General features: G+C 39.0%; 2 protein-coding genes across 2 annotated transcripts in view; both read left to right on the top strand.

The window, feature by feature from the left end:
- The window catches only part of LOC134216443 (uncharacterized), a 40587-nt gene extending 36071 nt beyond the window's left edge, over positions 1–4516 (top strand). Inside the window, exon 3 of the transcript XR_009980672.1 lies at positions 4369–4516. The gene's annotated coding sequence lies outside the window, so the exon portion shown is untranslated. The remainder of the gene's footprint in view (positions 1–4368) is intronic.
- Positions 4517–7028: 2512 nt separating this feature from the next.
- LOC134212325 (tetratricopeptide repeat protein 14 homolog) lies at positions 7029–24240 on the top strand. Its single transcript, XM_062690076.1, has 11 exons — positions 7029–7234; positions 8423–8774; positions 8847–8923; positions 9593–9715; positions 9783–9997; positions 10376–10588; positions 10644–11047; positions 21281–21529; positions 22121–22323; positions 22383–22639; positions 22709–24240. The coding sequence occupies exons 2-11, from the start codon at positions 8471–8473 to the stop codon at positions 24057–24059; spliced, it is 3396 nt and encodes a 1131-aa protein (XP_062546060.1). The 5' UTR covers positions 7029–7234; positions 8423–8470; the 3' UTR covers positions 24060–24240.
- The last annotated feature ends 2616 nt before the right edge of the window (positions 24241–26856 follow it).

Below are 26856 nucleotides of genomic sequence, written 5' to 3'. Positions count from 1 at the left end.
CATAAATAATTTTTTTATTTGTTTTTGGTGATTTTTTAAAATAGGTAATTATGAAGTTCATCACTGAATATCCCTATAGTATAAAAAGTATAAAAGAACTGAAAAGTCGTACTTTTTTCGGGTGTCATAGGCCAAACTTCTCTGAAGTACATATCCTCGAAAGTATCAAAATCATGTCAAGAAACAAAATGTCCTAAGACATGGTATTACGGAGTTTTAGAACGACCCGATCAACCAAGTCCTGAACGATGTATCCGTGCATCGCTAAGCATCCAAGCAGGTCCATTGAGCCGATGCGATTTCATTTATTACTCAGCCTAAAAAAATTTAAAAAAATTCTATGACAATTAGGAAATTTCCAATAAAGAAATCAATATTAAATTTTCTACAAATAATGCAAAATTACAATAAACAATAAAGAATTTTTCACAAAACAAAAATAAATTAACACTTTTAAAACCAAAAATTGTAAACATAAAAGAAGAATTTTCCATAAAGAAATCAAAATGTTCCACGGAAAATACAAACATTCCATAAATAAATCAATATTAGAAATAAATAATTACAAAATTTTCCACAAAATAAATATTTTTTTATTAAATTATTTAATTTTATTAAATAATTAAAACCTTTCCACGAAGAAATCAATAAATAGCATTGAAAACTAAAGGAAATTTTTATTTAAAAAATACAAAAAAGCAATAAAATTGAGCATTTTTCCATAGATTACCCTTCTTTAAAAGCGTTTGAAGTTCATAGAGAATTTTCATAAATTTAATTGCTTTTTAGTATTTTTTTAATTTTCTTAATTTTCATTGCTCTTCATTGATGTGAAAGAAACCCAGCATTGCTCAAGTGTTGCAATTGTCACAATGAACTATTTGCAGCACCGCACTCTAGATCAATTTCCGTGCGTTTGTTTTGTTTTCCTCAACAGCTGACCCAAAATTGTATTTAAATTACGTTTTTACATTTCCCCGTTAAATTCACCAACGTTTTGTATAAACAAACCTTGCGGATCCCAAAACAAATCGATTACTGGAAAATCTTACAAATCAGTCAACCCGTTCGCGAGTTAAATCGTAAGGAAGGAAATCTAATTTTTATTATATAGAGATTTTGTGGAAAAAAATATTTTTTTTGTTGAAAAAAATATTTATTTTGCGAAAATTTTTGTAATTGTTTATTGCTAATATTGATTTATTAATGAAAATTTTGTATTTTTTTCGTGGAACATATTGATTTCTTTATGGAAAATTCTTATTTCATAATTGCAATTTTTGCTTGCTAGTTTATTATTGTTTTGTGGAAATTTTTCAACTATTTATGGAATTTTATATTTATTTAATACTCATACCCTGATTTCATATTGGCAATTTCCTATTTTGTTATGGAAATTTTCTATTTTTTTCTTTATTAAAGAGATTTTCAGTCCAGAGCTGGCTCATCTCTCAAAATTTATAATTCTTCATTGAAATTTTATTTTGGTATCGACTACTTTAGGTTATACAAAACGTCCAGGAAATCGTAATGTTTGAACTACTTAATCATTCAAGTCCGTGAACCCAGTGCTTATAAGGCCCTACAAAAAAGTTTGCGAACAAACCTCATTGTCATTGTGCAACTTGATGTTGACTCAAGATAATTTTGGGTACCTTGTCTCTTGGATCTCATGTAAATAGAAACTAGGATCATATGCTTATTGCAGCGGAATGGGTATAAAAAGATGATGAGGACATTGCAAATGTCTTGATTGATCTGGTAGATATCGTGGGCTGAACTTGAGAACGTTTTGGAGTACCTTGAGCATCTCGTATGCCTGAATATTCATCACTGCCTTAACGTTCAGGATGACCCATATTATCTCAGTGCTCAGAATGATTCAAACATTTCAACTTCATTTGCATGCTCTTAGAATCGAAATCTTCCCAAGGTTTCAGATATCTGAGTTTTCAGGGTCAGTCAAATTTGAGCTCCTATATTTTTTCTGTAAAGCAAATATCTAGATGAATAATTTTGCTGAAGAAAATGGTGGCCTAGCTCTCTTTTGGGATTTTATAGACAATCAAAAACGCTGGGCATATATGACCCATCCGTCCTGGAAGGGTTGAGATTTGTTTTGGAATTCAATTTCAATCGTTATTATAACACTATTTTTTAACCTACATTGTTTTAGGAATTAGAGTGTTTTTTTTCTAGAACATTGCCACTTTTTTCATATCGCAGGAATCTCCTTAGTTCTAAGACCCTTTTATGAATTTAAAAAGCATTTTATTAAGAATTTCATGTTGTTTTTCAAACGCAAGCTTCTCTATGTCATAACCTTTTTCATACGCACTACTAGAATTTCGTGCATTTAGAAAATTTAGGTGCATAATTAAATATTTCGATCAGTTATCCCAATTGTTCAATATCATAAAAAACTAGGCTTCTTAAGCCTAAATTATTGCCTACATTTATTGCTAGGATTAATTTTAAATTCCAATATCTTCTGAATTTTCAATAATAGGGGAACTGCTCCTTGAATTCATACCATGTACCCAAATCAATACCATTCGAAAACAAAGAATTGGTGCGCTATTTGTTTTGTTTCTCATTTTTGTGATTTTTTTCAGCAGTGAGCACGTCGGAAAACAACAAAACACGACACGAATTGAGCCTGAATCGCCTGTTTTGCGAATGTTATTGATATAGGAGCATGTTATTAATAATGGAACAGATACCCTAATTATTCTGAAGTTGCAAGGGAAACCCTTCGGAATATTGACGAGAAACTCTTCGGAGTCTCCACGGAAAAAACTTTAGAATTTCAACGAAATTTTTTCCGAAATTCTGTGGAAGAGTTCCGAAAAATGTCGATAGAAATTTTGAAGAACTAGAAGAATCCGTAGAAGGATCGTAAATGCATATTTACGATGAAAATTCCAATAAACATCAAATTCCGAAGAATTTCCAGTATAAATTAGAAAAAAATTCCAGCTCACTTGTTTTTAAAGAATCTCTAAACAAAATTTCAAAATCCTGGGCAAGATTTATTTTTTGAAAACCCAAAGATTCTTTTGGAGATAATCCATAGACTCTTCTGTGGAAATTTCAAATAATGCCTCGAAAAAAAAAATACTTGGAAAATTAAAAAAAAAATGTGATAGAATTCACAAAGAGCATTAAAAACTATTCCGGAAATTTTTTAAAAATATGGAAATGTTTTTAAAAATATGGAAATTTGAAAAAAAAAAATATCCAAGAACTAAAAATCAACAGAAATATCAAAGTGTTTCATGTGGCATTGGCTGTTTAATATCCCTTGGAAATTCAGAAGATATTTTCTTGAAAAATGTAGAAGTCTTCTTCTTCTTCTTCTTCTTCTTCTATGGCTCCACATTCCAACTGGAAGTTGGTCTACTTTATAACTTAGTAAATTCTATTAGCATTTCCTCAGTTATAAATTGAATGCTTTAATATGCCAGACAGAATTCACATGGAATTTTTATCGGAGTTTTAAGGAAAATTTTTCGGAACTTACACTGGAGATGTTTTGTTTTTTTTTCATTAACAATTTGTAGCAAAATTGTTCATTCTGAATGCCAGCAATTTATCAGAATTGTATGAAGTAATGTCAAAGTTTTTACAGGAAATTTCTTTACTGGATTCTTCCTGAATATCCACAAGAAATTCTTTTGAAGTTTTTTCTTAAGATTTTTCTTGGATTATTGTAAAAACATATTTTGTTTTCAAAATTGTAGCAGCAGTGCGCTGATGCAAAAGTGTCGGCGGCGTGATGCCAAAAACCATCTGCGGCGGAATTTTTTTAAGTGGAAATTGAGACTGAATTGCAACCTATTTTTTCGTTTATTTTTCATGGAAATAGGATCTACGGCTAAGATGGTCAAATAACGCAGATATGCATCGGCGTTGCGACCGACGCTGCGCTACCGGTTTTTTTCGATGCACACCTACGTCCTTTTAACGCTGAGTTGAAAAGGCGCTACGTGGCATCGGCCCTAAGATGCGCTTTGCGTTTATTGATTAAATCATTAAATTTTAATGATTTGTATTTTTTACACCGCTATTGTTATTCACCAAAAGTTTTCGTGTAAAACCACGTGGTTCCAGGGCAACACCCCTCCCCCATGTGGCTTATCGTGGTCATTTTCCAAACCCCCCCCCCTCCCCCCATATATGACCACGTGGTTTCTGGACGGCCCCTATCCCTATATGATGTCCGCCGGAATCCTGAAAGGTATTCCGTCGGAATGCTGATGGGATTTTTTCTCGCAATCCTGATAGGATTCCAGTCGTCGTTACTTGAAATTGTCGTATACACCCGCATACCAGATCTGCATGTTAAACATGTTTAATTATTTTCAGCGGCTTCGAAGCTCCCCCGAACACTAGGGAAATCCAGCAAGACATATGCGCTACCCTGGGTCTGCGGATCGAGACTGGTTCCTGGATTCCCGATGATTCTTCAACATGCGACCTACTGGCGTTTTTGTGATCTGCTGATGTAGTGAGAAAGTATATAGAATCATAATTATCGAGATAAATATTATCTTAAATTTACGAATTCTTTAAAAAACTTGACCAAAATAATATTGAAGAAAGAAATCCATGATAAGAAAACCCAATTGTACGCCTTGTACGATGCACTATTTTACATAACTTAATTCTACATCGCCTCGATTACGTTGAATAATTTTTACATCGGGAAAAAATTACATCGCTTCTGTTTATTACACAGCAAGCTTTCGAGTACATCGTGCAGTGTAATATTCAACAACCGATGGATTCGATGGGTTGCATCGATTTCGATGTAATATTCAACAACTTTTTTTGCTGTGTATATTTCGAGTGGAAAATTAGTTGGAATGCAACTAAAAAGCACTAATTACGAAATTTCACGAGATTCAGCAGCTGATTGGAGCACGAATGTATGTAAACAATCGTAAAGTCATGTAGAGTCTAGCGCATTTGTGCGCCCTCATGCAGAGAAATCCGAAGAGCGGGAAATGTTTGACAGCCAAGGAACTGCAAAATAATTTTGTTTATGGAAGTGATTTCAAAATATCCCTCTACTCGCTTGAGCGCAGAAAAGTGGCTCTATCCGCAGCACCCAGATCTTAACCAACGATTTTTTTAATTTGATTAATGGTTTTTCTTTCTGTGTACCTATTCTCAAAGCATCATATATGATGGAATAACTATGTCGTTATCTTGGCCGTCATCCTTAGAGTTTTTACTCATAATACAGATAATAAAAACACACACCTTTAAGCCCCAAACGCAATACAACGGAACGGCGACGGAAACGGAAAATTTGACAGTTAGTCCATATATTTTCTGTCAAATTTGCCGTTTCCGTCGCCGTTCCGTTGTATTGCGTTTGGGGCTTTACAGTGCGCATAAGCCCCAAAATTTTATTCCTACCTTTGGGTTTCCGCGCCGAGCACTCAGCGCCAGACTCGGCGACAAGGAGATAATCGTCAAGTTGGTACTACTGATTTTTTGACAACTGATGTCGATTGGTTGTGTAAGTGCACCGGTGTCAAAAAATAGAGCTTTTAGCTGAAAATGTAATTGTCAAATGCACATTTTGACAGTAATATAGATGTATGAGTGAATAAAATGTGTAAATGCTCTATCGCGGAAGCAGTCGCTGAAGACAAGTGTCAATGATTTCAGTGACGAAACGAAAAGTTTCAATGCAAAAAGCAATAGAATTTTCGGAATCGTAAATCCACCTGACGGTTTTTTATCATTTTGCTATCAGGGAAATAGTGATGCAATTTACATCCTACAATCGATTAAACATAATTTAATATTTTTATCCCTGACGCTAGATTGGGCAAGTGAATTGAACAAGTTATTTGACTTGTTTGTGAATTCAACATTTGAAAAGCTCTATAATTCACTTCAATTGACCCAATATTAAAAACGTTCAACTTGGCTACTCAATTCAATTCAACAGAGCTATTCAAATCATTTGCCCATTCTAAAACATTACATACCTGAAAAACATCTTCGCTGCCAACTCAATCCCCTCTAACGATCTCACATGGACCAGTGAGGAAAAGCAAAGGGAAACACATACAACACTACAACCATCATCGGTTCAAAACGCAAAATTTAAATAAATGCAAAAAAATAAAAAATGTAAACATTTATTTTTGGCGGAATCAACTTTTAGTTCTGCTTTACCGACCTCGCGTCCAACACTGGAAGAAAAATGTGAAATATGTCACTCATTTTTTTCCACCTTGTAATATTTGATACAATAGAAAAACATTATAGTTTATAGTTTTTCACATAAAAATGTATGGAAAAATGCTGAATTTTGTATTGTTACAATGCTTAACCACCCGTATATTCTATAACGAAAACTCCGATTACGATTTATTGAATGGTTCATTACAATAAATCGTATTGTGATTCTACAGTTATGCCAACATTAAAATTTAATGGAAACCTATTGTTTACAATAGTAATGTTACATTACGTTATATAGTTTTTGTATTATAATTTTTTATTCGGGTATCTTTCATTTCAGAGGCGACCCGCTCGAATGTCAAAATCCATGGGGTGAGTGAATTCGATGAACCCCTACACTACTAAAAATCCACACATATTTATTGGCAAAAATCCATAGATTTAACTTATGATGTATATCAGCGCACACATAACCATTCTCCACGCGAACTACTTATAAAATATATATCCAAATAAACTTTATGTGTGGTCTCGAATTAGCAATTATTTAATTTATGTGTGGTTCTATATCGATTATATTAGGGTGGAGCTATTGCAAAAATCTATAACGGCGACACATATATCTTATATAGATATTTTTGGCAGTGTACATATTAAGTCTACTTTTCGAACACCGGTTTCTTGGGACACCCTATAGTGCACATGTATAACTTTCGGATGAATCTGCCATCACTGGTGTCAGTGTCATCAGCATTTCTTTTCTACCTTGCTTTCCAACGATAAGAATGAGACTTCAAAACGTATATGAAAACGAAGCTTCATTCGTTGATTTGACTTCCAAAGGAAGAGAAGTGTGTAGTGCGAAGATATTGTACTTTTTCTCCTTACTGGCGTGTGCCAGGTTGAAACTCATACGAATTTGTTTCAATTTTTGGTGTTAATTTCCAGGTTTTTTAGCAAACAATATTACATAAATTGCATTGTTCGTATAAAATGCAATAAGTGGTGTTCGATAGTTGCGACAAAGGTGAGTAAATTCATCAATATTTCCATTTATTGCGCCTTGTTTCGAATAGAGCTGAAAGAAAAAGGTGTCTTGAGGTCGGCCATCTTTAGTTGATCGTGCTTGTTGATAATTTTGTTTCTTGAATTTGCAATATATTTGCAATTGCTTTAGATAATATTCATATAATATTTGAATACTATTTGGAAAGAAATCCCTGGAAAATCTGTCCGTTTCATAGTCCGCAAATTAAAAATGACTAGAAATCCCCAATAAAATGAGATGATGGACTTGGGATAGTTGGGATGGCGGCGAAGCCGGGAGCTGAATCGATATTCTAAACGATGGCGGTGAGTGTTTTATTGCTGTCGATTTCCAAGGAGACGTGTTTACGTTGCTGTTTGGATAATGTTTTGTATACCTAGTAATTTATTATCGAAGATTGATCATGGAAAAGTTTGTAAGTATAGCGTCATTTCTGTCAAGTTCCGGTTTTGTGTAGGTGGTAGCACCACTTTTCAAAAGGGGGTAACTGGCTAATGTGAACAAGCTTATGCTCCTTATGCTAAGCAAGCATAATGCTCGTATTATGTTAACACTTTTAAATCTATTATTTCCATACTTGTAGATATCAAATTTGTTTGCACATACAATAGTGTACCTGATTTGTTCACTCCTACTTAGTTCAAAACCAGGTTTAGCGTATAGGTGAGGAACGTTTAAGAATTAAGCTGAAGTAAAACGGAACTAGTGAATTTAAGATTATAATGAATGAATTACAATTATTATTACTATATTCGTACATTTTGAACTCGAATTCAAATAAACAAATATGAATTGGAATAATAGTTACAATGTCCTGCCATGATTATCACAGCTTTCTAATAAAACATTCCGTATTAGGATGTTTGGAAGAAAACTACGTTTTTCCGGTTTTCCTTCCAGTAAAATAATGACAATTTTATGTTCAAGGTTTAACTTTCAATCAGAAATCTAGACAGATCTTTGATTAGTTTGCAAAGTAGTAATTACAAAGGTACTACTATTACGAAGGTACGGTACACCCAATAATAATAGTTTTTTATATTTTCACTGTCAGTTTACCTTTTGAAATTTTGGTGGCGATTGATTTTTTTTTCGGGCGTTTTACTATCGGTCGAAATCAATAGGGTTAAGAAAACATGTGTATCTTTTCCTCTCTGTCCTCCGTAGATAATAAAAACGTAAGAAAGAACACAAGCTAAATCAGAGATTCGCGAAATGTCCTCGCGTCAGCTGGATCCCGAGTTGGTGGAGAAGGCAATTGGATTCCATGGATTACCTCTGCAAAAAATTTGGGAAGGAGAACGTGGCGATGCCGATTTGAATCGCATTGGCGTAACAAATACAGACTATAAAGTCTACCAGTCCCGGCAAAAGACTCTCACCTTCCAAGATCGTGCCAAGAGGTTCAAGTTACATCAGTTTATTTCGAAGAAAGCGGATTTTTTGTATGATAGTGCATTGACCCAGCAGCCAGTTAGAGCTCGGAATGAAAGACGGCGTCCAGGTGATTTTCAACAATGTGAGTATTTATTCAGCAACATTCTAAACTTTTGCATTTAATATTCCACGTTTTGTGATATTTTTTTTTCAGGTGAAAAGTTCTCTATTCCACCCATTGATGCTTTTATGGATATAGAGACGAATGATAAAGTGAATCATTTCCTACAGGTACTGCAAGCAAGTTCTTATCAATCTGGATAGGAGAATCTGGTCTATCGGCATTCACTGAGTGATCAACTTTGCAGGATTCAATTTTAGTCATTTACTAAGTGCTATCAAGCAAACTGAAACAGGTTCAAAAAACAAAGTCAAAAACGAAGATGATCCAAAAGGTTTAGAGGATTTTTCAGTATCTCGACATCGTTTTTTCGGCTAAACAATCGACCACTTAACATTTCGCGCGGTACTCAATATAGTTGATATTGGGGAACCATCGACAAATAGACACATTGAGATGAGATGAGATGTAAACACAAAATTATTTGAAAGCTATTCGAGTGTAATTTTTATTTCATGTAATACAATCCTCAACACAAAGTGGATATAAAAACATTGGAAAAGTCACAAGACTAAACGAGAAAACTTAAGATTACTATCTTTTTGAATCACATTGTTGTTGTTTCCTTAAATGTTTTTAGCACGGCAGTTGACTCTCAAGAAAAGCTATTTGTATATGATTAAAATTTAAACCCTTCAAAGTTGACCATTATTTATGAAAAAGGCTGGTGGTTAATAATGGTCAATAATACCAAAGAAGAAAACTGCGATATTTGAATTATTGAATGCACATACTTGGCAGAGCACTTATTTGCCACTTCTTTCTGAACAATTTTTAAGACTACAAGACCGGGCGACGTTGTGTACGGCGTAGTGGCTAATAAATCCCACCAAGGAATAATTTTCAAAGTGTTACTTTCGCTTGGAAATACTTGTTGTTTTATAAATACCAGCTCAATCAAGGTAAATATTTTTTGTGCACATGTCAGTTTCCGTTGATCATTTATTACTAAATTGCTCCTTTTTACAGGCCTATGTCACGAATAACTATTTGGTACCGGTATATGATCGTGCTGGTGCTACTCGTAGCTACACGGCGGGTGATTTGATCTGCTGTGAAGTGGCTGATGCCCAACCGGACGCACGAAAACTTATCTGCACCATGCAGCGTACCATGCTTAGCCGATCACCAGCCACAATTGTCTATGGTCACATATCTGCAGCAGAACTTCCTCAAATTTACAAGTAAGTTCCGTTCTGAGCCATGAAGTTCACTGAGAATGGCGCGGGTTTTGCTGATTCGCCCCGATTATGAACCGTAATAAATTGCGTTATCCAATTTTAACACGTTTTACTTATTGAGCGAGAATGCATTGCTCGTCTCTTTAACTTTAAGGAAACGATTCTAAGACAGTAATTAGTGAACCTCACGCAAAACTGGCCGACCGCGAAAGTCAGACTAAAAGACACGAAAATCAATCTTTTGGTATGATTGTGGACCTGATGTAAAGGTGTTTTCCCTCGGAAACTAAATTGGCCGACACGAGCATCAGCATCAAAAACAAATGTTCCAAACTGTTTATCGCTGACTGGATTTCTCCTAATTTCTTCTTCAACACTCAGCCTTACAGCAACAGACGAGTTACAACCCTACGAGTACTATTTGAAAAAATCGCCGTCGTTCAATGACCCCCAGGCCATTGAAAGTTTGATGCATGAACTTGGCCTTAGTGGGAACGATTTCTACACCAACATGTCGAGTTTGAAAGGCAAGTTTCCTCCGCAGGAATATGCAGGCGAGCTTCGTAATTCTCAAGCAAGCAAGTGGGCATTCAGGTAACATACAGATTTTCTTATTAATACATCCGATGATAATGGTTCATATTTTTAGATCGGTTGCGGAGGGTATCGAACACTTCAAGGAAGGGCGCCATAGTGAAGCGTTTCAATGTTTGAACAAAGCACTCAGCATTGACCCGCGCAACATTGAAGGCTTGGTGGCACGAGGAGCGTTGTACGCCAATAGCGGTTCCTTCAAGAAGGCAGTGGACGATTTCGAGATGGCATTGAAGATCAACTCATCCCACGCAAATGCGCGCAAATATATGGGTGAAACGTTGGTGGCGCTGGGGAGGAGCTACGAGGAGGAGAGCCGTTTCGATGAAGCCAAAAAAGCCTACCAGGACTGCTTGAACATTATTCCCCACCACGAAGAAGCGCAGAACTCGTTGGAGTTCCTTAAATCTAAAACATATAATAAACAAATCGTTGCACCCAATGAGCTGGAATTGCCTGGTAAGTCTTATAAGAAATTGATGATTACGGTACATCCTGTTTGCCTTTCTCGTAGCACAAAGTTGTACCGAAAGGCTATCATTCCACTCCTTGATAGAAGTCTCGGAGACCCATGATGTTATACATTAATCGATTCAGCTCGTCGAGCTGAACAAATGTCTGTCCGTGCGCATGTGTGTGTGTGTATTTGTATGCGTGTGTGTGAACACGAAAACCGAAAAGCATTAGCCACTTTTTTATATACTAATTCTTAACCGATTCTCTCGCAACAAGTTGCATTCGACAGGCGACAAAGCCTTGTTGATCACTATTGCATTGAATAACAATCGACCATTGGATTTCAAAGTTATTAAGAAAATGGAATCGAACTGTATAAGCGCCGTATTAGGTTGGTGTTTTGGCTAAATGCGAGAAAGGCAGTATCACCACTCGGTGAAATAAGTTGGGTTTTTGTATAACTATTACTATTATTATTATAAACCGTATCCATCTCAATATCAATGCATTGAAAACATGGTTCTGCATAGTGTCGAAACAAAACATATGTATGTATAACCTTTTTTTCGCGTTCATCAAACGTAAAGTCATGTTTATGTTTTTTGCCTTTCTCGTACAAAAAAGTTGTACCGAAAGGCTATATGACTACTCCAAACTCCAAACAAACACTGATGAGCGCAGACTTTTTTGGGTAACATCTCCACATTTCGCTTCGACCGCCTTCGTTTATTTGTAACCACACTACACTCAGTCGCCGAGCCCAACGTATTGTCTTCGATGTCAGTCCATTCTTCGTCCTGTTGATGTGTTTGTTCTTCCATGGTAGGCACGTTTAAAGGCGACGATTGTTGCAATTTGTTAATTGGATGGAAATCAGTTCGAGCGAATATTTCGTCGGAGTACGTTGATGAAGAGTTCGCATTACCGTTTGTTTTTGGTTTCATACACTGTTTTCCCGTGTGGGTAAACGTCATTGACGGCATGACTTAAGGACTGTTCATTAGTGTGGACACCTGTTTTTTAAAGGAACATGTTTATTATGAAACAAATTCATAAGGTTGCTTTATATAAATGACAATCAACATACATATAAACGAATTCACGTGTTTTTGAATATTTACTTCTCTTTTCTGAAGAATGCTCGGACTTTTCTCTTGACAGTTCCCATTAGATTCTGCACAACTTCTTCCGTAACTTTTCATTGTGCCGCAGACCAAATTTTCTTGAAGCAGTCAACAGAGCTTGCTTCTCTCCCATCTACCTTAAGGTTTGAGGGAAGCTCTCTCGCGGTAGAGCGCTATTTTCGTACTAAAATGTCTATAACTCGGAATTGGGAACGAATTTCGCTTATCCCAACTGACAATCTCTTTGAAATTTATCAAGGAATGTTCCTACAAAATTTCATGGACCTACTATTTCCCAAATTTGAATTAAGCTCTAAATACTGAACTATTGTAGAACTGAAATTTTTGCTTCTCAGTACCTCTCTCCGATGATTTGAGGCACAAAGGAACCGAATTTCGCAAAACCCAACTGACAAAAGTTTTGAATTTTTCCAACGATCATTTTGATTAATAAAAAGTATATGTCACCGGAATTCCCGGAAGAACTAACTTTATTTTTCTTTTTTATCTTTTTTGTCTTATTTATCTTATTTGTCTTATTTGTCCTATTTGTCTTATTTGTCTTATTTGTCCTATTTGTCTTATTTGTCTTATTTGTCTTACTTACACCAGCACCACTGTTATCATCCAAATCCTTTCCAAAGCTTGTGTGAAAACCTGGTACAGAAACCCTCCCATGATATTTTCTAATGTTGTTCTAGAAACTGCTCATGTTTTCATTATCCAAAACCAGCTGTAGTTTGTTTATTTTGATTTTCTCATTGCGTGATTGGTCGGCGCTGCCGCTGTTCTCTCGCCGAACCACTGCATGAGTGATACATTTCTTGCCCATTGTTGCCAATTCCTTTTGTTCTCCGTTTACGGCAAATTCTCAAGCAATTGTAAACTGCATAATGATTAAATAATTTTGGCGACACTGACAGCGTCATTCTGGTGGGCTGAATTGGGCAATTTTCTCTCTCAGAGAGTGCTACCACGTGCTTTTTTAACGGAAAACCCTTCCCTCAGACCTTAAGATGCCGCGTAATTATTGCCCAGTATTTTTCGATAGGACGCAGTTCAAGGCAGTTTGGTGGGTTTAGGCATTTTTCGACAAAATCGACTTTTTCCTTCTTCAGCATCTCCAAAGTAGCAGAAACGTAGTGAGCCGATGCCAGACCCGGCCAAAACAATAGAGGATCCACATGCTTTCGGTAGATGGTTAGAAGTCGTTTTTTGATACATTATTTTCTTCAATTTTCACCGTTGTTTGTGAAGTATGGAGTCACAGGAGCGAATTGCTTGCCATACCAAAACATTTTCCCCAATTTTTTCGGTTCGGATCGCACGTCATCAGGCACATCTGTCCTCTGTTCAGCGTTGAAAAAATGTGGCCCTGAAAGTGTACCGGTGTCCAATTTGACGTATATCTCGTAATCCATCAAAATGCACTATACCATTTGTGCAGAATTAATCTGCGAGTTGATAAACTAATCCGACCTATCGTTCTGAATTTCTAAGGTTTTTCCAAATTTTTCAGGTGTGCTGCAAAAGTAAACAATTTCTTTACAAACAGAGCGAAAATTACGAATTTTTCGATAAGTTTTAACCTTGAACCATTCATAAAAAGGTGTCCACTTACTTTAATGAACAGTCCTTAGGCTGATCGAAGTAAGAAACCTTAGTGGTTTCGTATGTTGGATATGTTTATTATTTTGCCATTACTATTGAAAGTGTGATGTTTTGTGTATTTTGTATTTATTAAGACTTTTATTTATCTAATTTTCTGGCGGATAACCACTGACATCGACTAATGTTGACTTAACAAATCTTATAGTTCAGTGTCGGCACTAGCTTTCAAATCCGATGTGAAAAATGATGCTAATCTTTAATCAAGGATAAAACTATTTCAGCTTTTTCGATAATATTGAAGATGGTTTATGTAAAACACATATTCAAATATGTCCTATGTGAAAGATAGCGGAATTTAAGATTGACTAAAATAAAAAATCTCCCTAAAGAATTAGAAATTTTCCATAAAAAAATTGGAATTTGCCAATAAAGAAATGAGCTATAAATAAATATAAAATTTCCACAAATAATGCAAAATTTTCATGAACAAACAAATCCACAAAAAATAAATTAGCACTTTTAAAAGCAAAAATTGCCATTATAAAAGAAGAACTTTCCATGAAGATTAATTAAAATGTTCCACGGGAAAAAAAAAATTGTGAAAATTTTCTTATTTTCTATTGCTGCTACTATTTTTTTGTGGAAAATCTTGTTATGGCTTGTATTGATTTATATATGGAAATTTTGGATTTTTTTCGTGGAACATTGTTTTTTTTTTTATGGAAACTTCTTCTCTTTTATTTATTTATTATCAGACTAAGGTCGGAGTGGCCTGTGCAGTGCTTAAAAGTCTTCTCCATTCAGCTCGGTCCATGGCTGCACTTCGCCAACCACGCAGTCTGCGGAGGGTCCTCAAATCATCCTCCACCTGATCGATCCGATCCACCTTACTCGGTGTAAGGCGGCCTTCTTGTTCCCGTCGGATCGTTGTCGAGAACCATTTTCACCGGATTACTGTCCGACGTTCTGGCTACGTGCCCAGCTCACCGCAGTCTTCCAATTTCCGCGGTGTGAACGATGGATGGTTCTTCCAGCAGCTCATGCAACTCGTGGTTCATTCTGCTCCTCCACATACCTTTCGCCACCTGCACCCCACCAGAGATGGTACGCAGCGCTTTCCTTTCGAAAACTCCCAGTGGACGTTGGTCCTCCACGAGCATCGGGCAGGTCTCGTTTCCGTAGAAAACTACCGTTCTAATAAGCGTTTTGTAGAAAGTCAGTTTGCTACAGTGGCAAACGCTATTCAATCGGAGCGTTTTGCGGAGTCCAAAGTACATACGATTTCCTGCCATGATGCGTCTCCGAATCTCTCTCCTAGTATCGTTATCGGAGGTCACCCAAGTACACGAATTCTTCAACCACCTCGATTTCGTCACCACCAATACAAACTTGTGGTGGGTGGCTTACGTTGTCCTCTCTTGAACCTCTTCCTATCATGTACTTTGTTTTCGACGTGTTGATGATTAGCGCAATACGTTTAGCCTCGTTTAGCCTTTCAGTCTGATGCAGGCTTCCTCCATCCTCTCAAAGTAATATGCCATAATATCAATGCACTATGCTGCCGTTGGACGCATAAATGTCACATGTTACATTTTAACATTTTTGAGGTTTTGATGTCTAACGTCATAATTTGATACGTATTTTTGAAATATTTTGTCAAATCAGAGGTTTCAATCTAGAAAACTCGAAAAAAATCCGAAGTCAATTTGTCACATTTGAACAAATGGACGCATGTTTGTCACACTGCGATAAATGGACGCATATTTGTCACACTAATAAAAGAGATATAACGATTACACAAAGAGACACATAGCACAGCGTGAGGACCGTCCATAAAATATGCCATGCTTTTAGGGGCCATCTACAATCTACGTGGATAGTTTAAAATGGTGGCGGGTAGGTATGCACGGTCCTTTCCCAACTTTTAGAATTCATATGGACGGTTGTCCAAGAAGGAGGAGTGGAGGTATTATATTGTCTAACATCGCTCCTCCTATAATGCGAACGACCTCTTAGGAGAAGGCGATGATAAACTGTAACATACTTAAAATATTTAAGGCCCGTAAAAACTGATAAAAAGGAAACCTTAACCAAACCCATTTTTTTCCTGGATAAAACTCATAATTATTGTGACATGTTGTAGCGATAATATTTATTTAAAGTAAGAAACAAGCATAAAGATTAATCAGAAGCTTCTTGCTTCGTCGGAAGATCAACAAAAAACGATTTTTCCTCTTCGGTAATAACAGGTAGAACCACTTTCAGGAGGGAAGTTTTCTTTTCTTCTTCAATTCCTTGAGGAGCATTTTGCCAACGTACGTTTGTCGCAATAGAGAACGAATCCTTCACAACCAACTTAAATTGCTTCTTGGAAAACAACTTGCAGTATTTAAGGTCTTCGCTGTTGATGTTGTCTGCGTATCCAAGTTCGTAACGGCCTTTTTCAAACACCACTTTCCGCATGGAGTCCACGTACGGGCGGGGCTTGCACTGGTTTATCGTGTACTGCGAAACGGTGAGCTTAGCTTTGAAGAAGTCAGTTGCTTGCATATCAAGTACGTCAACATTGTTCTTCGCATTGCCAACCACAGACTTGAAGTTTTCGAAACTGACGACACGTTCATGGCGCATTTTTGATTCAACTGCCGCATGGAAAGAGTCAGCGGCCATGAACGTATGTCCTGATTCGAAGTACTTAAACAGTATGCGCTCGACCTGAATTTCATTACTGTTTATCAGTAGGATAATGTGTTGGAATAAATTCCAGTTCTTATTTTGCGAACTACAATTATCCAACCAAAAGATAATTGTCTTGTCAAAAGATAAAGGTCAGCGTACTTCTTAATGACTTTGAAAAAGCAGCTAAGGATTTCGTTGGCTGTGCGACCACCAACCGACTCGGACCAAATGCACGCAGACACTGGAATGGCTCGTGTGTAGGCGCCAACAGGCGCAAAGCTCTCATTAAATACCAGCAGCCGTTGCGAAAAAATAATGCTCTTGAAGCAATTCAACCGTGGGAGCTGTATGAGCTAGAAAATAAATTCAAAATTTATAAATGATTGAGTTAGGCATTTCCAAGATCTTACCTTTTGCAAATCCACAGAAAAAACTCCTACTCCTGGCAGCACTTTGTCACCATCATCTCGATAAGACATTCGCGATTCCTTTGCACGTTGGAGATGTAGTGCATGTCCAGAGCAGTCGGTGCAGCTACAATCCTTAATTTCGGAGTGTCCATTTACCTTGTTACGGAGCTCTGCAGCAGTGCACGCCTCACACTCTTCATGCCCGAGCTTCACAAACGAGATGTTGTTTTCTTTAACGACCTTACAGTACAACGAATAGCTTGCTTTGAAGTTTTGTTTGGCTTCATAGTCCTCGTGCAAGAACTTTTCGGTAAAATCTGATGGCAAATAAAGACGGTTGGGAGCATGAGCTCGTCGATAGTGGGAAATACTTGGGCCATATCCAAATAAATGCTCCCTTATGGCCTCGCGTGCTTTTTTATCTCTCTTGTATTTCCCACGTCGATCTACTGGAGGTCCGTCCCGAGCTGCCCGGATGCATCTGTAAATTACATTACTACTTTTTATATAAATAAATTATGTAACAACAGGCAATGCTTTCAACAACTTACCCACAATTTTCGCGATAACCAATCGTGTTTAGAAAAAACTTTCTGCAAACAGTCACTGGGTCACCGTTCGAGCTTGGAAGAGTGCAATTTACCGCAAGTTGTTTCACCAAATCCGTGGACACTTTACGGCTCCGGCGTCGTCCGATAAGTTTTGAATGTGCATACTGCCGGATCAAATTTGCTTGACCAACATTATCCAGATCCCAATACGCTTTATGGAGCTGTAGTCTGTCATCACGCGTAAGTTTATCGTTGCACTTTTTGAGGCATCCGCAATTGTCCAGACGGACCGAATGCGTCAAGTGCCGTTTTTTAGCTGAATCTGCACGTTTCATTTCTTTTTTGGTTTTTTCCGGATTTCCGCTTGGTTCGCACTTCGAAAAAACTGCCAGAGCTATCCGTATTACAGCTTTGAGCAGCAGCACTGCATTCCATTGGTCCCAGTTCGCTTCCGTTTCTTCGTCGGAGTTTCTTCCTTGGAAACTTGTCCCGGGCAAGGAAACTACGCCATTCATTTATTCAGACTAAGGCCGAAGTGAGTGGCCTGTGCGGTATATAAGAGTCTTCTCCATTCGGCTCGGTCCATGGCTACACGTCGCCAACCACGCAGTCTACGGAGGGTCCGCAAGTCATCTTCCACCATTCTTGTCTCATTCATCTCCACCATTCTTTCATCTTCCACCTTGCCCGCTGCGCACCTCGCCTTCTTGTACCCGTCGGATCGTTGTCGAGAACCATTTTCACCGGGTTATTGTCCGACATTCTGGCTACGTGCCCGGCCCACCGCAGTCGTCCGATTTTCGCGGTGTGAACGATGGATGGTTCTCCCAACAGCTGATGCAACTCGTGGTTCATTCGCCTTCTCCACGTACCGTCCGCCATCTGCACCCCACCATAGATGGTACGCAGCACTTTCCTTTCGGAAACTCCGAGTGCGCGTTGGTCCTCCACGAGCATCGTCCAGGTCTCGTGTCCGTAGAGGACTACCGGTCTAATGAGCGTTTTGTAGATTCTCAGTTTGGTACGGAGGCGAACTCTATTCGATCGGAGCGTCTTGCGGAGTCCAAAGTATGCACGATTTCCAGCCACTATACGTCTCCGAATTTCTCTGCTGGTATCATTTTCGGCAGTCACCAGTGAGCCCAAGTACACAAATTCTTCTACCACCTCGATTTCGTCACCACCGATACCAACTCGCGGTGGGTGGCTCACATTGTCTTCTCTTGAGCCTCTTCCTATCATGTACTTCGTCTTCGACGTGTTGATGATCAGTCCGATCCGCTTGGCTTTCCTCTTCAGTCTGATGTAGGCTTCCTCCATCTTCTCAAAGTTACGTGCCATAATATCTATGTCGTCGGCGAAGCCAAATAGCTGGACGGACTAACTACGCCACTGTCACTGAAAACCGATTGGTTGACCTCTGGGACCGGTAATAGTACGTTTGCCGGCTCCGCAGACGGAAAACGCTCATTTGTGTCATTTTCGAAATCGAACCCGAGGAAGTCCTCTTCCGATTCCTCGCCACTGGATTGTCCGTATTGTTTCAAATATTCCATTTCCGGTTCCACTTCTGCCGTCAGCGAATAATCACATCCAAGAAATACAATCGTCGCTCGCAGTGTCAAAACAAATACTAACAACAACCACCTCTCAGTACACGGTGTGACAAATATGCGTACATTTTTCGCTTGGCTAGTGAATTTCGCGGCATAAGTGTCACATTCGGGTTTTGATTGAAAAAAAGTGGAAAAAATAGTTATTTTTGGCAATGTTTGAGTAAGGCCCAATGAATATGAATATACTTCGATAGTTTATTGCGTTAAAGTCAATTAAAAAGCGAAATTGGGCGATAATAGCATAAATGCATTTTGAAACTTCAAATGCGTTTTTCTCATTTCCATCGTTTGTTACATGTCACATTTATGCGTCCGACGGCAGTATGGTCCAGGATAAAGATTTACGTGGAAAGATGAATTTTACGCCAAAACTATATTTTTCAGAAAAAAACTGTTGCTCTACAAAATTGTTTGAAATAGTAAGGCCATCATTATGGTTCTACCAAAAAATAGGGTGGCCCATCATATAAAAAAATAGAAATTTTTTTTTTATTTCTCGGAATATTGACATGTTATGTTCTACAAAGTTGTAGCGTAGCTTATTCCAATCAATTTCGCTAAAAAAACTTTTTCTGTAGCTCTTAAGTTGGCTGATTTAGAGCAGTTTTACCTAATTGGATTAGGGTGTACCTCAAAAAACAGTATTTTTATCTACTTTTTTTTGTTTTAGATTTCTCGAAAAAGTCGTCTTCAGGTGACTTTTAGAACTCAAAAAAATGCAACTTTTGATGGGTAAATATGCTCAATATCTTTTTCCGATCAAAAGTTATAATCGTTTTTCTGTCAAAATTACATTTTTTTCATAAGTTGATATCTCCGGTTAGGGCAGACCAAAAAAATATATTTATACGGCATCTAAAAGAGAAATTATTATTCTTTATTATGTCAAAAAATTAGGGATATGTTATTTTTTTATCTCAAGTTTCACCAATTTTACTAAAAACATGTTTTTTTAAAAATAAATTGATATAACTCGACAACGGAAGAAGATACAGACGATATTCTTATAGCAAAACACGCATTTCAAAAAGCCCCAAAAGTCTTCAGAAGGTTTTTTGGTAGAACCATAATGATGGCCTTACTATTTCGAACAATTTTGTAGAACAACAGTTTTTTCTGAAAAATATAGTTTTGGCGTAAAATGCATCTTTCCGCTTAGAGGGGGGTTGAGCAAAGCGTGACGATCCATACAAAATTTTCAGATGTTTCATACAAAAAGTGTGACATAGAGGGGAGGGGGGGATTGAAAATTGCCAATTTTTGCGTTACGTAATTAATGGATCTTTCCTTATTGTCCTTTTTGTAGATTGGACACACGACACCTTCCATCCACTCCTGCAGCAGAACCTCATGCTCCCAAACCTTGTATCGTACCTCGTTCGCCCTCGTGCGGTGTTGCAGCAATCTCGCCCGTGCTGCATTCTGCTGCTCCTTATCTAACTGTCGTTTCTCTGGTCCGGGGGCACCATGCCTTGTGCAGTAGTTGCGGTGCATCCAATGGCGGATCGAATATTTCTCCAGACATCTTCAAGAGACGCTGCGCCTAGCTTCTCTTCCGTTGGGTTTTGAGTTTTGAGCGCAGACATACTGCAACGTCGCACTGCGGTAAGTGCGTACGTTCGTGATTTCGGAGAAGAATTTACGTGGTCGATTTGGTTTTCCGTTTCTTGGTTAGGTGATCTTCATGTGGCCTTGTGGATATTTTTGCGGGGAAAGAAGGTGCTTCGGACTACCATTCCGCGGGAGGCGGACGATGATCAGCCGCCCCTAACATTAGGAACAGATGCTGTTATGAGCAGCTCGTGCAGATTTACATCTCCGAAGAGGAGCAAACCGCTCCTGCCCTGTCAGGATACGACCATAGTTCCCATATGGGTTGATTACATTAATATTAAGCACCATTTGGGTCGAATTAGGCTGTTGGCATAAATAAATTTGTTAATTTTCCGATCTTCTCTAAGTTTGCTCGTACCGCGGCTGGCACCACAGAAAGGTATACAATTTTTCTAGGAAAAAGGCAAATGACAGTCTATTTTATTCCTTCAGATACGCTAAGTACCAATGGTAGGCATTACCCAGCATTTGCCATGCCTATGACTCAAATTTATCGTTACGTAATTTGTGAAAGAGCCCTTATACATATTTTTTTGTCCTTACTAAAAAGATTTTCAGCCCTAGGCGAATATACATATAGTTGACATGAGTAACAGCGGTAACAATCGTTACAATATTCTTCCATCCACAGCGTTGAATATTCCAAAGTCATCCGCCCATGATCGTCACAAGCAGGAAGCGGATACATCCGGTGTCAGTGGTGGCAAGCGGGATGGCTCTGAGGCACGTAAGGAAAAAAAGAATAGCAAGAAGCAGGACAAAAAGAAACGACACAAGAAACACCAGAGCAGCTCCAGCGATTCGAGTTCGAACAGTTCGGATTCCAGCGATTCTAGTTCCGGCTCTGACAGCAGCAGCAGCGATTCTTCGTCAAGTTCGGGTAAGTCCTTTCAGGGTGTCACTCGTGCCACTTCGAATTACGATGCACTTTTCAGCAAATAAAACAAATATGACGGTGGAGAACAATAGCAATAGATGAAGTGAATATTTTCTAAACCGCTGATTCAGAAGATGTCTTCCCCAACGATAAGCGAATGATACGATTTGTTTTCTTTCTACATCACTGTCCGTATGTTTTAGGTTTGAATAATTGCTTTCAAATGAAGGATGGTTATATTTTGTTGTCGCTTGAAATGATTCAAATGAGGATACTTATTTTTGCTTGAAAGCGATGGAATAGTTGCGCTAATAGTAAAAGCAAAGCGTTTGCACTATGAGTGGAGCATATGAACAAACGCACAGAAGGGAAAAACCAAAAACAGCACCTAGCTGCTGCAGGATGGAATCATAGTTGATGCCGAAATGAGATAATCAGACAAACCAAGAAGGTGGTTACAGCTGAAAAAGCAAGCATGTTACAAACATCATTTTGCATACTTTTCTGTAATTGCCAAGCAATAATTTTGCTTAATTCAAAATTTATTCTTAGGTGATAGATTCTCATTTAGATGGTCCCACGTCTCTTTTACAGATTCTTCGCGCTCATCCAGACCCAAAAAGCGCAGTAAACGCAGCAAAAATGAGAAGAAGCCAAAATCACTATCACCACTCAGCAAGCGCATGTCGGCCGGAATGGGTAACGATAGTCGTGGTGCAATGGACGTACCTTTCTCGTTTGGCAACCAACCGATTCATGGCCATCCCCCACCTGGTGCAGACGATTATGAGCTGAAGGTAAACTGCTTATAAAAGCACGATGTGCAAAGTTCTAAAATGTGTGTCACTATCCACAGGTTCGTAAATTCTTAGACATGCCACGTGACGAGGATAACTACGAGGAGAAGGTTCGTCGTTTTGTAGCCGAGGCTGCAAAGTATCAGAAAGAACGTAAGGCACAGGAGGAAAAGACCAAAAAGAAAAAGAAGAAGGAGGAGAAAAAAGCCAAGAAGGAAAGCAAGAAGAAGCGTAAATCAGAAGAAAAGAAAAAGTCAAAAAAGAAGGACAAGGATGATGACGTTCTGAACAACGATAAATTGAAAGAAGCGTTAAAGTAAGTTATTAATTATTTTAAAAAGACGTTTTGAAAAGGCATTAATATGTGATTATTCTCTTTTACCAGAATTTTTGAAAACTTTCCTGTCTTGGATGAACTTGGCACGAAATTATCTGAGTACTACTCTAAATTGGAAAACCAAGGAGCAGGTCCTAGCGGTATGGCGTCAGTGATGTCTTCACTGCTTACAAAAGGATCTAAAAAAGAAGCATCCAAACCGGATAAAGCTGAAGAAACAAAGGTATCTTTGAAAGCCCAAGAAATGTCAAAGGAACGCGCGGAAAAAGAAACGAAATGGCGCATGATGTTCAACAAGGACGAAAGGGCAGTTAAAGAACCAAAAGAACAAAGCAAACCATTTGTTCCGAAACAATACGCCTTCTCAAACGATTCGGATGAGGAATCGCTTGGCGTTTTTCAGATGCAACAACATCAGGCACAGCTACAACAGAAAGCTAGCCAAAGGACGTCGCGATATGAGGAGGACAAGAACAGAAGGAGACCACCTACACCGGAAAAGCCAAAACCTTCTGTCTCACAAATGGCACCTGTCAAATCTGGCCCGGTGGTTCTGGACAAGTTTGGCAACTTTAGGCTTGCTAATGCCGATGACGCTGCTAAGCCACCGGAACCCTCAGGCCCGCCGCGTCGATCCCGTAGTAGATCACGCGGTCGTCGTTATGGCAGTTCAAGTCGTTCTCGGTCGCAAAGTGCAAGACGACGTTCGCGTTCTGGAAGTTTTAGACGCCGTTTTAGTCGTTCAAGATCTCGGTCCTTCAGTCGATCGCGGTCACGGTCGTACTCGAGAAGCCGTTCACGTTCACGCAGCTTCGAACGGCGTCGTTTTGACCGTCGTGGCTATCGTGGCAGAGGTGGTTTCCATGACCGACCCTACGGAAATCGATTCCATCACAGGGGCGGTTTCATGCATCGCCGAGGCGGTTTTCGAGATTTCCGTGACAACAATCGTGGAGGATTTCGTGATCGTCCCTTCCGCAATCGTTTCCGAGGGAGATTCCAGAAGTCGTTCAGTCGCAGCACTAGCAAGTCGCCCGATCGCATTCCGGTGAGTCCATCTGACCGCCATCGAAGAGATCGTTCTCGTGAACAAGAGCGAGACCGGTCGCGGGAACGTAATTATGAAGCCAAGCGCTCGAAAGATCGCGAGAGTTCTAAGATAAAGGAAAAGAAAGAAGAGAAGTCAACAGAGGAAACCAGTCACACATTTTCCGCTAACGACATCGAAGGAAGGTGGGCTGATAAGAAAGAAAGTGAAGAAAGAGATCCTCCTCCGCCTGGAGCCGAGGATACATCTCTGGATGACATAGAAAGAACATTGGAAAAGGCTCGTAAGGAAAAAAAGGAAGAAATGATGGAACGCAATAAGGACATGCTAAAAAAAAGTGGCGATTCGTAAAATGATTAACATTGGCTTTTTAGTTTTACATATTTGTTTGAAGCAGGTATGGCAGACAGAGAAAACAAATAAATGTGAACTAATAATACTACACATTCAAACATAATTCCTTATTCATTCTTCTTGTGTCGGTCAGAAATAATCAAACATCATGAATAAAACAGCATACTGGGAGTCTAAAGCAATGCTAGTTTTTATCTTCATGCCGAAAAAAATCTATTGTGGACCGGGAATCGAAACCCAGCCAGCTCCAGCATGGTCTGCTTTGTAGCCGCGCTACTTACCGCAGGGCCTAAGGAAGGGTGTTTGGTAGATGCAAATTAGTATTCGATATGTTAAGAGTATTGAGTTGTTTGGACTTCTTTAAACTACAGAGTGAACATTATTTTTTTTAAATCACAATTTAACCCATCCCTCCCAAATCATGAGAATACTTCGATTTATAATCGATTTTCAGGATTGGTTTTGTATATTTTCACTTGTAATTTCACCAGGGGACTGAATCCAAAAGATAAAAAAAGTCTCACTTAGGCTTTGGTCCGATTCGTGAATTAAAATCAAATTAAACTTAAAAGTGACAGTACGGAAATTATGAAATCCCCCGCTCATAAGAATGGCTGGTGCTATCCAGCAAGACCAACAAAACATCTATCGAAAATGATTCAATATCTGTCAAAAGTAATCTTGCTCTGCGAGCAGGGTTATTTGGAAATTTTAGAACTGTCACTTTTAAGTTTAATTCGATTTTGATTTACGAATCGGACCAAAGCCTTATTGCGAGAAAAGAGAAAACTTTTAATTTTACGGAATAAAGAAGAAGAAGCAGACTGATTTTCGGAAACTTCAAATGGCATGCACTGTACGAAAAGTGTTGATATTTATTGATATCAAAAATATTCGAGAAATCTGAAATGTTTCAAAATCACATATATAATATATGTATAACAAAATGCATTGTACCATAAAACTCGTTGGGTTTGGATCAAATCCTCAGTTTGAAGAAGATTTCACGCAGAGCGGACGCAACAAAGCGATCGCAGCGGAGCGGGCACAGCATCACGGAGGCGCTGGTAACATTTTCAACGGAAATCCATCGCATTGGTGGTGGTCCTCGGTGTGTTGCTGCAGATCATTTAACCTCAACGAACCAGCATTTGGGCCCTCCTTAGCCGTGCGGTAAGACGCGCGGCTACAAAGCAAGACCATGCTGAGGGTGGCTGGGTTCGATTCCCGGTGCCGGTCTAGGCAATTTTCGGATTGGAAATTGTCTCGACTTCCCTGGGCATAAAAGTATCATCGTGTTAGCCTCATGATATACGAATGCAAAAATGGTAACCTGGCTTAGAAACCTCGCAGTTAATAACTGTGGAAGTGCTTAATAAACACTAAGCGGCGAGGCGGCTCTGTCCCATTGTGGGGATGTAATGCCAATAAGAAGAAGAAGAACCAGCATTTCATATGATGAAAGGGTTGACTACAAAAATAGCACTGTTCCCGATCCCGCGCCGCCAGTGACGAAGCTGAAAAATTATTACAAATGGTGGTGTCTCTCATATTTGAATCATTTGTTTGAGAAACTGCATAAGTCCATTTTACACTATTTCGAGAAAACAAGAAATTCATCGATTCAGATTCAGAGGATTCAGAGGATTCAGAATATATAAAAATCTCATTTTGGCCAAAAATGTTACATATGCAGTTTCTCAAACAAACGGTTCATTTACAGCGTGAAACGCTAGTATCACTTAATATACTAAATGATAATAAGTGTTATTATCATTTAGTATATTAAATGATTTTAGCGTTTCACGCTGTAAATAAACATAGAGCAATATACCCTTAGGCAAAGTTGTAGAGGGGAAATAGCGCTAGAAGTCCACCATACAACACTTTTCAGAATTCCGCTTCTGGAATGAGTTTTTGGGTGAATACTAAATGATAATGAAATGATAAGTTCAATCCCTGGGTTTAATTGCATACGCGCAGCATCTCGAAGCAGCGTTGCCGGAAGAGGGTGAGCTCGATGGGGCCCCTCTTGAGGACTGCTGGAATACAGTCAAAGCAGCCATTAACGACACAGCGGAGAACAACGTCGGGTATATGGGTCGAAGTCGACGGAACGATTGGTTCGACGAAGAGTGCAGACAGATTCTGGAGGAGAAGGACGCAGCGCGGGCGATCGCGCTGCAGCAAGGTACCCGGCAGAACGTGGAACGTTATAGACGGAAGCGGAGACAGCAGACCCGCCTTTTCAGGAGAAGAAACGCCGCCTGGAAGAAGCGGAGTGCGAGGAGATGGAACAGCTGTGCCGTTCTCAAGAAACACGCAAGTTCTATCAGAAGCTCAACACATCCCGCAAAGGCTTCGTGCCGCGAGCCGAAATGTGCAGGGATAAGGATGGGAGCATCTTGACGGACGAACGTGTGGTGATCGAAAGGTGGAAGCAGCACTACGAGGAACATTTGAATGGCGCTGAGAGTACAGGCATTGAAAGTCAAGGCAGCGGAGGAGATGACTACGTCAGTTCAGCGGACGATGGAAGCCAACCAGCCCCCACCTTGAGGGAAGTTAAGGATGCCATCCAACAGCTAAAGACCAATAAAGCAGCTGGTAAGGATGGTATCGGAGCTGAGCTCATCAAGATGGCCCGGAAAAGCTGGCCACTTGCCTGCACAAACTAATAGTCAGAATCTGGTAAATCGAACAGCTACAGGAGGAGTGGAAGGAAGAGGTTATATGCCCCATCTACAAGAAAGGCGACAAGCTGGAGTGTGAGAACTTTCGAGCGATCACCATC

The sequence above is a fragment of the Armigeres subalbatus genome, chromosome 2 (genome assembly GCF_024139115.2).
Source record: "Armigeres subalbatus isolate Guangzhou_Male chromosome 2, GZ_Asu_2, whole genome shotgun sequence".
NCBI lineage: Eukaryota > Metazoa > Arthropoda > Insecta > Diptera > Culicidae > Armigeres > Armigeres subalbatus.
Note: the sequence above shows the minus strand (reverse complement) of the source record. Positions and strands in the feature narration are given on the sequence as shown.

Excerpts from the sequence above, each read along its gene's own strand:
- LOC134212325 (XM_062690076.1), top strand. The coding sequence starts at position 8,471 with ATGTCCTCGCGTCAGCTGGATCCCGAGTTGGTGGAGAAGGCAATTGGA. Across the intron at positions 8,924-9,592 it reads AAGTGAATCATTTCCTACAG|ACTACAAGACCGGGCGACGT; the intron begins GTACTGCAAGCA and ends ACAATTTTTAAG. Across the intron at positions 11,048-21,280 it reads CAATGAGCTGGAATTGCCTG|CGTTGAATATTCCAAAGTCA; the intron begins GTAAGTCTTATA and ends TTCCATCCACAG.